The sequence below is a fragment of the Leguminivora glycinivorella genome, chromosome 10 (assembly GCF_023078275.1).
Source record: "Leguminivora glycinivorella isolate SPB_JAAS2020 chromosome 10, LegGlyc_1.1, whole genome shotgun sequence".
Classification (NCBI taxonomy): Eukaryota; Metazoa; Arthropoda; class Insecta; order Lepidoptera; family Tortricidae; genus Leguminivora; species Leguminivora glycinivorella.
Genome location: NC_062980.1, coordinates 25146132 through 25160548, shown reverse-complemented (window position 1 = coordinate 25160548; position 14417 = coordinate 25146132). Strand labels below are relative to the sequence as shown.

Below are 14417 nucleotides of genomic sequence, written 5' to 3'. Positions count from 1 at the left end.
CGGAGCGATTTAAAGACTCGAGTTAGTAATATTCATACTTCCCGAGTTACACACAATGTTTTTAATCACACTTGCATTATAAAAAATATGCAAAAAAGTAAAAAAGAGTTCAATACACTACTAGAAATTTCTTAACTCCCTATGGAGAACGATTTTTCTATATCTCACGCTCTGCCTGCGTGCAATAGCATATATAGTGTGCGAATGTGATGAAAAATATCTTATGTACAAAAACGAATTTACAATATTTAAAAATCCATAGTACGGATGATTGATAAACCTAATAACCATTACTATAATGATCCATTAAAAGCTGTTGAAATCATTTTATAAAACGCTTTGGTAATGTGCTTTTAATGATTGTTGTAATGTTACACGTTACACGTATAAGTATCATTACAAAATCTCTGCCTATTTATGTTGAAAGTAGTAAAATATAGTAAACAGCTAAATATATCACGCTTTTTTAACCGACTTCAAAAAAGGAGGAGGTTCTCAATTCGACTGATTGTTTTTTTTTTGTATGTATGTATGTTACTCGATATCTCCGAGAATCGTGGACCGATTTTCAAATATTTTTTTTGATCGAACGGGTATAACCCCGAGATGGTCCCATTGGCACCAAGTCGGGGTCTGATGATGGGATCTTGGAGAAATCGAGGGAACTCTTCAAATGTTATAGTGTAGGGTTCCGTAGTTTTACATATTTTTCTCAAAAACTACTGAACCTATCAAGTTCAAAACAATTTTCCTAGAAAGTCTTTATAAAGTTCTACTTTTGTGATTTTTTTCATATTTTTTAAACATATGGTTCAAAAGTTAGAGGGGGGGACGCACTTTTTTTTCCTTTAGGAGCGATTATTTCCGAAAATATAAATATTATCAAAAAACGATCTTAGCAAACCCTTATTCATTTTTAAATACCTATCCAACAATATATCACACGTTAGGGTTGGAATGAAAAAAAATTCAGCCCCCACTTTACATGTAGGGGGGGTACCCTAATAAAACATTTTTTTCCATTTTTTATTTTTGCACTTTGTCGGCGTGACTGATATACATATTGGTACCAAATTTCAGCTTTCTAGTGCTAACGGTTACTGAGATTATCCGCGGACGGACGGACGGACGGACAGACAGACATGGCGAAACTATAAGGGTTCCTAGTTGACTACGGAACCCTAAAAATAATAAACCTTTGAATTCAGATTTCTTATCGTAGGTATTGCAATAATCTAAACATCCAAATTATAAACAAATCAATTATTTTTGGAGTCGGGGCCAGCCTGGGTATGGTTGGGTGGGGCCAAACAGGCAATAGCAAGGCGACGAACAGGCAGGCAATTATGGTCGCGCGATAAGTGATAAAATAGCAGGCCGTCCCTATCGCACTATTTGTAAGTGCGATAGGGACGGCCTGATATTTTATCGTCTATCGCGCGACCATGCTTCCCGTGCAGGTCTGGCACCGACTACAAAAATAATTGATTTGTTTATAATTTGGATGTTTAGATTATTGCAATACGATAAGAAATCTGAATTCAAAGGTTTATTATTTTTTGCTTTTTAGTTTCTCCGTGTTTAGTAACGCGCTTATTTTTGAAGGCGGTTTTATTTTTTGTTAGTGAATAGTAACGTACATTGGCTAATATTGAAAGTGGGGTAACTGAAAAAGAGAATAAATAAGAGAAAGTAAAAAAGAAAATTGTCTACAAATTAGTTGTCTTTCTACTTCAAAATTTATTTATTTGTTTATTATTTATTTAAGAAGTATCAAATAAAAATATTAGTATGTATTTTCCATAGATTTACAGATATTAAGCTAGATTGAGTTGTTAGGTCACAGTTTCGTTTTCTTTCAACCCCTTATTTGCCAAGAGTGGTACTGAAGATTTAGTAGTTTCATGTGCTCTGCCTACCCCTTTATGGGATACAGGCGTGATTGTATGGTTGTATGGTATGGTATGAGTTGTTAGGCCAAAAAGTGTGTCCACATGAGAGGGTAAAGTTGGGGCTGGTGTCCCTCTCGCACTTATTGCCACTATCCAAATCATTTGAATGACGTCATCAATGTCATAATTTGGGGATATCAGTCAATATTCAAAGTTACTACCAAATCTACTAATACCCAATTAAAGGTTTTTTTTAATTACGCAAATCTTTGGTTTTATAGCTTCATAATAATGACTTACCAATTCGTTACAAGGTCACCCTTACCTCGATATAATACAAAAATAATTTAAGAAGTTTATAAACTTAGTTATTATACAGGAAAAAATACTACTACTATATAGTAATCTTTTAACACTGGTCACACGTGCGAGAGGGACACCAGACCCAACTTTGACCCTCTCATGTGGACACACTTTTGCTAGTCTGACAAGAACGCCTTTCTGCACTGGTGATAAGGTTCAATTTAGTATGGCAAAAAAAGTGTGAGCTCAGTCCCTATTGAAAGTCCATGGTATTTTCTAAAATAATTTAATATGCTTTAAAAAGTTTACAAAGCTTACCTTACCTATACGTGGTAGTTGTTCCGTATAAAAATCAATAGTAAATAAATGATCGTTTTCTTGCAGTTGCAGTTACTTCAGTGGCTTTGTGAGTGAGGAAGGGTCCCGGCAGCCGACCCGAGGACCCTGCGTGTGCCCGCCAGTCGGCTTCTCCAGGACGGCTCTTTAAAGGATGCCATTGAGGATCAGATCGCCCGACAGTAATGACATTGTGTCGCGTTCTCTAGCGTTCTAACTCTTATCATCTCGTTAGGTATGAGGAAATTTAAATGAGGAGTCAGAAGAACGGTAAAACAATATTTATTCCCATGAAGCTCAGCCGGTAAGATGGGTAAAAGTCGTGGTTCGTAAAAAATACTAGTCAAGATCGGATTCCGCTAGTCGATTGTAGCCACAGTACTCCCCTGACGATGCCGAGGTGGTAGGCGCCGTTTTTCTGATCGGCGCTGAGTTCAGCGCTGCTCGAATCTGCGTGGCGCTGAGTCGGGGAAAGGGGCCAGAAGCAATACGGCAGGCGGGCGGCAAGCAGGAAGCCAAAAGAAGTCACTCTGGACTTGGGACCCTGGAACGCGCCATCATACCAAGCGTTAGAAACGGTTTATAAGCCTTTGTGAACACCAACGGCAAGAGGGAAAGCACTAGAGTAGTTGTGTTGCCGTGGAAATTCACAATTCAGATACGGAGATTACAAAAAGGCAATGTAAATTAAGAAAATGAGAAATTAAAATGCAATTATTATTTTTATCACAAAATGGAGGGTTGGTTGACAAAAGGTCACAATGACTATGAGCAAATATATAATTAGGAAGATTACTTCTCTAGTTAAATGAGTACCTATGCATATTTAAATAGTGGCTATGGAATAGTTACTATTTCAATGTGCATGATAAAATTCCAAAGCAATAAAATAGCACTACGATATTCTAGGCAGCTAGCAAATAAAATATATCCACTTACCCAATTCGGGGTACACTATTAAACGTAATTAAAACACCACAGTAATTTAACAAGTTGAGGAACACGTAGGGACGCAGTTAAATTCGATAACGAATTTCGATAGGTATCTGATCCGTAGCAGAGATCGATAATTAACGACGTGCGTTCCACTCAACTCCAAAGATAAAAATGGACGAGTGAGTGATGGGCGCAATGACACAGCGCCTCGACCCGTGCATTCATTCATGCACTCGCGAATGTGAACATTATTGAGAGTGAATGTTTACCGCGGCGCGACATATTTAAATCAATCAGCGTGATGATGATTTTATACTTGTAAATACGTAGTTTTAAGACATTATTGTTGTATATTTTAATATGTAATATAGTTTATTAGTAGTGTAGTATTTTTAGTTAGGTAATTTAGTAGTTTTAAATGTTTATTTTTTAAGAATGTAACGTATTACGTTACAATTGAGCATACAGTTGTCATTGTGTGATGCGTGATGACACGATTCGTTGGTTGTTCGCATGTACTATCAGCTACAAAAGTGCACGGAGAATATTGAATGAATTCATTGATAAATTCGCCATGCACTTCTGCAGCTAATAGTACAGTCAGCTGCAGAGAAAAATAGACCCCCTTGCATGTTGTAAGAGGGTCTACTTTTTTCTGCAGCTGATGCTGACTGTACACAGGCATAGAAATGATGCGCGTGTATTCCGCGTAAGGGAGCGTCCATTACAAGACAAGCGTGCGTGGGTTCAAGAAGTTGCGTCAGGCGACTCAGGCGTATTCAAAACAATCCACCTGGCATGACCGATCTCCTCCTTTCCTGCCTGTGGGTGGAAGCACCCGGACCGCGGACGGGCGTTGCGTTGCTATGGTGTCAGTTATGGGTTCTTATTGTTTGTAGTGTCGAACTGCACGAGCATCACTATGTACATGACAGCTGTTGACACCACCTGCAAAATAAACAGGCGACATAAGTAGCCATGTCGTGGCACTGTGTGAGAGAGGATATTCAACGAGGCGGGCAAGCACGGTATCGTGATGAAGCCTATCATGTCAGTCGGTCTTTTTCACATGTATGTAAGTGCAAAAAGGATGCACCAATGTGGTAGGCTTTATCAATCTAGTGCGCTACGCCCGCAGAGCAAATGAATGATGAGTTGGCGGACGGTAGATGTATGGGTGATGTAGAATGCATCTATAGCAAACGACTGGGATGAGAGGAATGATGATGAAGATTATTAAGTAGTAATATATGTCTACTTAATAATCATTTATACCTTAATTAGGCATGTATTAGGCGGAATAGCTCTGTTAATACGTTTTCGGTCATACTACTCGTGCATCGTCGAACATTTAATCTAGCACAATAGGCTACTTGACAATTCTTTACTTAATCAGGCGAAAACAACACAGTCATGTTAATCTATAAGATTATCTGTGTATCAGGTCATTATATTCGAAAAGAACATTTTTTGACTTTCAAGTATGCTGCATAAAGTTTGTAACATGTCAGAAACTTGCTTCCATGTTTCATCATATGCAAGCATAATAATTATATTTTTTGTTTAGTTGATTAAATTCCTGTTTTGGTCTCACGATAATTAAAATTTTGTTTGTCTCAAGTAGATCGTATTTTAGAAATACGAGATGGAGAGCTTGGAGATTTATAGTGAACCAAAATATTTAGATGCTTATTTGTAGCCCAATTTGAGTCTTGTTTCAAAGTCATAAAGGTTTTGTAGTAGGGATTTTAAGAAATGCTGCCTGGTCAAATTCAAATCAACAGGAAGATGTGTCAAATTTCAAACTGTACAATTAAATGATACTAGCCAATAAAAACAAATTTAAGCCATATTGAACCATATTACAAAGAGCGTTGATTGAGACAATTTTTAAAGCATGTGCAAATGGAAAAAAGTCTAGTGAGCCAATCCTGTGTCGAAACATGTGGAAAAAAACTTAGTTCGGCCACGCCCTATGAGTAGATCAAATTGGACCTTATTCTGATCAGGAAATAAAACATGTTTTATTTAAATATTGTATGAAATTATGAATTTCAGCGTTGGTTAAGAAATACCAATCAGGAGTGAGGAAGTGAGAGCTAGTGGGGATTTCAGAGTCTTGGAAGGGATGTTTGAAATGGGATGCAAGGCATTGCATGGGATTCATTCTTTGGGATTCGGGATTGAGAGAGCCTTCTGCTCGACCGTCAGACTGGTTCTATTTAGGTTTATTTGGGTAAATCTAGATTACCTATATTATGTCCTAGCCTTGATTTTGCTAGTATTTCATGATACTGGTATGGTTTGGGTTGGAGGATAATATAGAGTATTTTGTTAATAAGCGTATATTTCAGTGTTTAATTGGTGTAAATTTAAGTGTCTTAATTGTTATTGTTTTGGAGCTCGATCACTGCTAGTATTATAAAGTGTACTAGTAGAGTTTAGAGTTGTAGAACAATAGTATTGCTAAAGTTTTAAAGTTTTGTTACATTTGTGAGTGATTCTTATTAGTTAAAGAGTTAATTGTGTTTTAATGTGTGAAATGTTTTAGCTTGGATTGCTTTAGTGTTATTTTACGCTAGAATAATCTTTGTTGAAGGATTTCATATATTACTTAGTTCTGTTAGTTAAATAATAACTTTTGTAAATAATTATTGAGATAGATTATTTTAGTAGGATGAACTGGTCTGATATTTTGCAGTTCTTTGGAGGGATAGGGCGGGTAACCTAACGGTGTTCAACTATAGCCCTAGTCAACCAAGGGACATTTCTTGGGTTATTTTAGTAGAGTCCAAGTGAGCTCTTGGCAGTTTCCTGCGTTTATTAAGACAGGATTTTGCTCCTGGAATCTGGACGATTTGAGTTGTTATCTAAACTTCTTAAATTTGCCAGGTTCTTGTCCAACTTTCCTATTTAACATTACCCGTCTGGCTGACTTCTTGCTGTCCCAATCCCTAGTGTGAGAACCAGCCCACGTGAAGAAATAGGGAGTCAGGTCAAAGGGTTATTCTTCGCCCGTCTTAGTTAGCTTTAGCTAGAGATTTTCCATTGCACTTTCGGAAAATCACGCGAGTAAATTAAATGTGCGATCCGGATCGCTAGTTTGCTAATATGTCGGTAGAGTAATGGTTAGTTTAGCTGTTAGGGCTAGGATTTTGTTTGGTATAGGAAATATTAGAATTAAAATTGTTTTCTCCTTTTCAAGTCTTTATTCATTTTCTAGAAAGTTCAATTATACATTTTTAACACGGGATTTGGTTACTTAATATGTTAGACTTTAACTGTGTGAGTGAATTTATAAATAAATAAATAAATGAATGTTGTACATTTGTGCATAGATTGAGTGAATCCCACGGTAGGCTCAGGAAGGCTTGCGTTTAATGATGTTCAATTATTGAATTGGGATTAGTAGGGCTTATAGGAATTTATATTAACTATGTTTATTTATGACAATTGACAAACTCGACATATACATTTATGACTTTATATATATTTTTGATCCCTTGTATACCTACTGGTAGTAAATAAATATATTGTGGGAATAATAAAATTAAACAACTCACAATATAATGTAAGATTGTAAATTCATTTTGTATTGAAATAAAATTGTTTTATTTTTTAATTAGCTTGTCCCTCAGCAGTTTGTCTGTCTATTCTGTTATTTATGAACCTGTGATTTTACATAATGGCTTTCAAATATAAAGTCATATTATTCCAAATACCTATCATAAATGATTTGTCTAGACTGGATCGAGGCAGAAAGTTGCAAGATCGTGGTTTATTTTGGTCCGAAAGGTGATACAAAATGACTACATTAACAGTTTGGATAATATTATTTTGATAAATACCTACAAAAACAATGTTGTACAAAATTACAGAATTCTGGAGAATTGGAGTGGTCAGATACACTGCTCTACTACCAGTATTTGATATTTTAAAGTGTCTCTTTGAAAATCCTCTTTATGGTGATGAAAGTGTCACAACATAATGGCTCGGGCAAATGAAAGTAGTCCTGTCATTATGAAAAGATGTCCCTTCAGGACCACAAAATAGTTCCTTCAGAACTGGGGCAGGGGTCTGACCCGTAACTGGATGATGGCCATGGACTGTCGCGGAGGCGGAGCGACATCTATAACCCCAAAAATAAAATATTTTAAATTGTATTATATTTACTATTGATTTTCTATATTATAATGGTGACATTTTAGATTATTTACTGACAAACATTAATTATTTTAATTTTGACATAATTATGCTCATTTGTTTATTTGTGTTTATTTAACTAAAACAATCTGACTATATTTGAATAAATCCCATCTTTTAATTATAATTTATTATTCACTCTGATTGTTGTTGTGAACTTAACCCATTTATTTTGGCTATTGACTTTTAGAATTATTAGGCGTAATAGGGCATTACTGTTTCATAATATGCGAAAAGGACTGGTTACTATTTGCGGCTACAACATTGGGTTCTACATAAACCCTAAACGATCACTAGGTCAAAATACTGATCCAATATAAGATATTAACTTAATTGATTGAATTCGTTTCATGGTAATTAATTTTATTTAATAAATTTTAGAGTTTCAATTATTGTACAGTTATATAGGTTAACTAAATAGGTAATTGGTGTTAGTTAGGTATTTATAGGGTAGGAATATTACAAGTTCATTATGTCAGTGATGGTTTTGACATGAAGTTAGTTCGAATTCGATGACGTCATTACATCGTTGAGAGCGTTTTCGGTGGCCAAAATTTAAAAAAAATTACACACATTTCGAAAATACGTAGTCATCATACACTTTTAATACCCAAAATATATAAATATTGTTTTTTTAGGGTTCCGTAGTCAACTAGGAACCCTTATAGTTTCGCCATGTCTGTCTGTCCGTCCGTCCGTCCGTCCGTCCGTCCGCGGATAATCTCAGTAACCGTTAGCACTAGAAAGCTGAAATTTGGTACCAATATGTATATCAATCACTCCGACAAAGTGCAAAAATAAAAAATGGAAAAAAATGTTTTATTAGGGTACCCCCCCTACATGTAAAGTGGGGGCTGATATTTTTTTTCATTCCAACCCCAACATGTGATATATTGTTGGATAGGTATTTAAAAATGAATAAGAGTTTACTAAGATCATTTTTTGATAATATTAATAGTTTCGGAAATAATCGCTCTTAAAGGAAAAAAAAGTGCGTCCCCCCCCCTCTAACTTTTGAACCATATGTTTAAAAAATATGAAAAAAATCACCAAAGTAGAACTTTGTAAAGACTTTCTAGGAAAATTGTTTTGAACTTGATAGGTTCAGTAGTTTTTGAGAAAAATACGAAAAACTACGGAACCCTACACTGAGCGTGGCCCGACACGCTCTTGGCCGGTTTTTTTTTATGTCAAATACTACAGAAGACAATCATTTATTGTGCCAAATTCGATATGAGTCTAGTAGCCTATAGTCTGCCTACGGGTCGTCGTAACGTTAGAGTGCTGGATTCGATCAGTTGACCGAATAAAGAATAGATGCAGTACTCTACTGTACGATATAGTCATACTTGTTATGGAGAATTTTTGGCCAAAAGCTGCACTTTTGGATGGAAGCAAGCCGCTTTGCATGGTGATAGTAGACATCATAGTAAACGATTTTTTCCGAGGATATCGAAATTTCATCCCTTAGGAAGCCGAGCGTAGCGAGGTGTTTTATGAAAATTAAAAAAATTCTATCTTTTTATTGTATCGTCCGATTTTGACAAAACGTATCTCAAATGAAAGGTATTGATTTTTTTAATTAAAAAAAAATACAAAGAAAAAAAAATTGAAAGAAAAGTAAGAAAAAAATAAAAAAAGTAAATTTACGTCTCGCACTGAATAACTTCAAAGAATGACAGACAAAATGTACAATGTCGATATACGAGTTTTTTTTAATCTAAGACAGATACATTTTTAGTTGAAAACTGAAGACCGCATCGAAATCAGATTAGAATTTTTTAAGATACAAGTTGCCAAAGTTGGGAAAGATCGCTTTATATGGCCACTTTGAAATTCCTTTGTCAGAAAGTCAGAAATAATATGTTTTTCTGACACAGAAAAATACATAGTAACAGTACACATCAAAATAAAATTAAAAATTTCGAGGATATTATAATTTCATCCCTTAGAACGACGAGCGTAGCGAGGTTGGTTACGAAAACCGAAAAAAAAATCTCATTTTTCTGTACGTCGTCCGATTTTGACAAAACATGTTTCATTTAAAAGGTATTGCTTTATGTAACTTAAAAAAAAATATTGAAAAAAATTGGAAAAAAAATGTAAGATTTAAAAAAAAAACTTAATTTTCGTATCACTCTGAATAACCGCAAAAAACGGTAGAAACGGTGTATAATTTCGATATATGATTTTTCAAAATTAAAAACAAATAAATGCATGATTATAAACTAAAAACCGAATCGAAATCGAATCAGTAGTTTTTAAGATGCAAGTTGTCAAAGTTGGCTTAGTTTGTTTATATGGTCGCTTATAAATTCCTTAGCCAGAAAGTCAGAAACATTATATTTTTCTTACAGTTAAAAGTATGCATAGGTAATAGACATCATTATAAACATTTTTTTACAAGGATATAAAAATTTCATTCCTTAGAAACCCTTAGAAAGACGATCCAATAAAAAGAAACTGCCTTTTTTTGTTTTTCGTAACAGACATCGCTACGCTCGGCTTTCCAAGGGATGAATTTTTTATATCCTCGTAAAAAATTGTGTGTATACTGTTACTATGTATTTTTCTGTGTCAGAAAAACATATTATTTCTGACTTTCTGGCAAAAGAATTTCAAAGTGGCCATATAAAGCGATCTTTCCCAACTTTGGCAACTTGTATCTTAAAAAATGCTAATCCGATTTCAATGCGGTCTTCAGTTTGCAACTACAAATTTATCTGTCTTCGATTAAAAAAACTCGTATATCGAAATTGTACATTTTGTCTGTCATTCTTTGAAGTTATTCAGTGCGAGACGTAAATTTACTTTTTTTAATTTTTTTCTTACTTTTCTTTCAAAATTTTTTTCTTTGTATTTTTTTTTTAATTACAAAAATTAATACCTTTCATTTGAGATACGTTTTGTCAAAATCGGACTACACAATAAAAAGATAGAATTTTTTTAATTTTCATAAAACACCTCGCTACGCTCGGCTTCCTAAGGGATGAAATTTCGATATCCTCGGAAAAAATCGTTTACTATGATGTCTACTATCACCATGCAAAGCGGCTTGCTTCCATCCAAAAGTGCAGCTTTTTTTTCATAACTAGTATGACTAATATAAAAGCAGCACTAAAGTCGCTGTCAGATATATCGAAGCGACCAAGGTGCTCACAAATGACGCATTGACACTAAAGGCAGTAAGAGCGTATTTAAACATTTTTGAGCCCTTCGGCCGCTTCGATATGTCTGATGGCGACTGTACAGTCAACCAATTGGAACCCTAGGTCACTGTAACCATGTCGTAGTGACGTTATAAACCAGATTGTAAGAAATCTCTTATTGCTTGTCATTTTGACATGGTTGTAGAGTGGCCTAGGGTTCCAATTGGTTGACTGTGCCTACTGAATAGGTTGGCGCGATGGCCATAAAAGAGGCAACCTCCGACACAAGAGCCTCCACTTTTCTCGGTCCGGAGCGACAGCACACCAGCATTCGCCGATGCCAGGTTAACGGAGATTTCATACACTTTACCCACCCATCCCAACGATATCTTTTATGAAGAGGTGGAAGTATAAAACTTACATTAAAAGTAAAAGTTGCATCCAGCGGGAAGAAATCATAAACGGTCATCTCGGCATTTTGGAACAATATCAGCGACGAGAAATGCTGCACTTCCAGATACATTCTAGCGTCTTCTTTGCCTGCCAGTACGTTATGCAAGCTGCGCCCGATCTCTGCCACCTGAGAGAGAAAAATGTACCGCGGAACAATATTATCATTTTGATGGCATGGCACCTTTGGTTGATGCTTGATAATAACTTTACTGTTGGTAGCATTTATATTTAAGACATACGAGTAAGTGACTTAGTTATCAGGTAAAGGATCCGATCAAATTGCCAAAACGGAGGTTCTAAATGTTTTAAATCGTGTGTCGTCATGTGTCGAGAAATAAACACTAACAGTTTTCTTTAACAATAATCTTCGATATCCATTCTCTTTGGTAAGATTTGAACATGGTTGAGTCTAGTTCGAATGGCTGCTTATTCTAGGAACAAAATTTATTTTAAGTTAACTTTTATCCCATAAAAATGACGATATTAAATATCGCCAAATATATCACGTACTTACCTGTTCTTTCAACATGCTCCCTGAACACGATATAGTGTGAACCTTTAGTAACTGATACACGATCCAGACCGAGCAGTTGCACACGTCGTGCGTGGTGAGGGTGTAGTCGACGACCAGCCCGTGGTACAGGATGTGCGCCTCGCTCACTATCGAATGGAAACATTGAATCGCTGTCGCCAAAATAGATGCTTCAAATGCTCTATTTATCTCCCGTTTCATCTCCAACATATTCACGTAAACTATTTCTATCTCATTCAAAGTAATCTTCTTTTCCGCTTTTATAAACTTTGCATTGATCTTGTTACAATTGCTTAAACTTTTCATTTGCTCATTGATGTTCTTCAGAACTCCGACCACCATCAACACTAACACGTAGTAGAAGCCGATCACAGTGAACTGTATCATCTGTGGCAAAATGAAGGTCGCGGCCACCAACATCATCTTCCTCACTGCGTCCAGTCTTGTGAAGTTTATCGTAATTTGCAACACCAATAATAAAAACAAAGTTAAAGCTACTATCTTAACCTGCATTTGTAATCGACGTATAACTTTGTAATCGAAAAACTTGTTACTCGATGAAACAACAGCGTTCAATATTTTTACGTACGTGAATCTGTTTTTATAAGCACAATAATAACTGACAGTAGCGAATAGTATGAGCGTGAGCATCTCAAACATGTAGTTGAACTTTGTCGTCAGCACTTCAGTCATCGTGTTGCTCTCCGTCGAAGCGAACACTTGCTGCGTGTGGAGAACGAAAAAGGAGCATAAAATTAATAACACGGATACCGAACAAAGTGAATTAAAGTATATAGACTTGTGTATTATTATAGCGCCTCCTGAACCCTTCGGAAACTTCATCGAGTAAGGTAACAACCCGAACAATGTTAATATAAAATACAAAGGCCTAAACGCGCTCCAAATATTATTTTTCTCACTTTTAAGCCTTGTGCTTTTGAAATACGACATGGTACTGCCCTGTTGCATTACATTCAATGAACTAGGGGAGTGCCATTCTGTTTTAAGATTAATGGCTTTGATAGTTTTGATGATAGCCGCAGCGTGAATTACGAGCACTATCAGCAACACATTGATTTAACTATAGACGAACCTTATGCATTTCACAATAGGGTTTTAGAATTGCCGGTGCGGTGGGCGATGGTACTGTAGTGGAAAAAAATTCTGATAGCTAATGGCAAAAGGCAATAAAAAACCTACGTTGAGCTGCAAGCAATAAAAGTGAGTGTCATAAGCACCCCCGACTGCGCTGCGTCGCGCGTCGCGGCTCGCGGCGGAGGCGGAGCGCAGCCGATGGTATCGCTCGCTGAAATATTTACAGAGTGCTCATGTCTGCGTCATCTATTTGTAATAAAGATTTTTATCTTCGTGTAATTTATAAGGTTTTAGTTGTGGCCGTTAATTATACGAATTATATTTTTCAAGTGCATTTAAATACTTCTGAAAGTAATTATAAGTTTAAAATAACAATTAACACGTGAAAACATGTAAGTAGTCAGGGTACTTACTATTCTTTGCTTCACATATTTGCGTTCAAACTTCTGTGCAGGGGAGGTCACTTGTCTCTGCTGAGTGTACTATCGACTGCAAAAGTGCATGGAGAAATTATGAATATTATACACCGTATTTTTATTGTTTTCCGTTAAATTCGACATGTTGCTAAGGTTCGTTATTAGGAACCACCCTGTATATCACTTTTAGTTAAATTCGCAAAAAAATCTTTTTCATCGTTTTCATACATAATAAATGAGTTAATTAGTGTGAGAGACCCTTAAGAATACTATTCAAGATAGTGTCAAGTGATTGACGGCACATGTCAAATAACTCGATAACCGTAAGAGTTAAGACGCTAGTTTCTTAGATATATTAACTGTATTTGATCTAAAGAACCATCCCTTAAAGTTAACGGAATTCAATAAAAACAGGGTGTATTCATTCATAATTTCGCCATCATTGATAAATTCACCATCCACTTTTGCAGTTGATAGTACATACTCGTACAAGAGTGTAGGTAATTCCTTGCTATAATACTAATTCATCCATTCTCATAAGATTCCGCTTAGCAGTTTTGGTTGTAGATAGAACACGAGCACAAACGGGTCGAACGCGATAAAATAACAAGGTTCCATAACAACAACCTAACACACAACGACAACAACAAACAACCAACAAGAACAAACAACAAACAACCAACAAGTTCCAAAGTTCTCTCCACCGAGCGTCACTAATTATGCTCGGATCGTGAGAGAGGCGTTTGAAATTAAAAAAACAGTGCAACTTGGCCGAAACGTTAGAGGAAAGGTAATAACTAATAATGTTATTTTATGGCGTTCATCCCGTTTGTGTCTTTAAAAAATGTGTACAAAATGCGGGAACTTGGAGTTTCATTTATCCTGGTCCTGGCAGAGGTGGAAAGTTCTCCGAATGTCGTCCACCCCACGATCCAACAAATGCCAGGCGACATTGGCAATTTACGAACGGGTATGGCTAGAGAATGAGGTTCTAGAGAAAAATTATAACACTTGATAAGCTTGATTGCAGGCATAGGAACTATAGACCTTAATACTAGAACCTTGGTCATATTTTACCTTTAGGTCGCGTCGTATAGCTTGC

At 36.0% G+C, this 14417-nt stretch overlaps 1 protein-coding gene and 1 long non-coding RNA gene across 2 annotated transcripts; both read right to left on the bottom strand.

The window, feature by feature from the left end:
• Positions 1 to 2797: 2797 nt before the first annotated feature.
• LOC125230621 lies at positions 2798 to 3559 on the bottom strand. The gene is made up of 2 exons (XR_007177539.1): positions 3471 to 3559; positions 2798 to 3075 (listed from the first exon to the last, which is right to left on the bottom strand). It is a non-coding gene; the product is annotated as an uncharacterized LOC125230621 (long non-coding RNA).
• Positions 3560 to 4343: 784 nt separating this feature from the next.
• LOC125230735 (gustatory receptor 68a-like) lies at positions 4344 to 12755 on the bottom strand. Its single transcript, XM_048135995.1, has 3 exons — positions 11787 to 12755; positions 11241 to 11399; positions 4344 to 4415 (listed from the first exon to the last, which is right to left on the bottom strand). Exons 1-3 carry the CDS (start codon positions 12753 to 12755, stop codon positions 4344 to 4346), a joined length of 1200 nt encoding a protein of 399 aa, XP_047991952.1.
• Positions 12756 to 14417: the final 1662 nt, after the last annotated feature.

Coding starts and splice junctions, on each gene's coding strand:
- LOC125230735 (XM_048135995.1), bottom strand. CDS start 12,755: ATGTCGTATTTCAAAAGCACAAGGCTTAAAAGTGAGAAAAATAATATT. Junction 11,400..11,786: donor GGAGCATGTTGAAAGAACAG/GTAAGTACGTGA, acceptor TTTCTCTCTCAG/GTGGCAGAGATCGGGCGCAG. Junction 4,416..11,240: donor ATGCAACTTTTACTTTTAAT/GTAAGTTTTATA, acceptor TTTATTTTGCAG/GTGGTGTCAACAGCTGTCAT.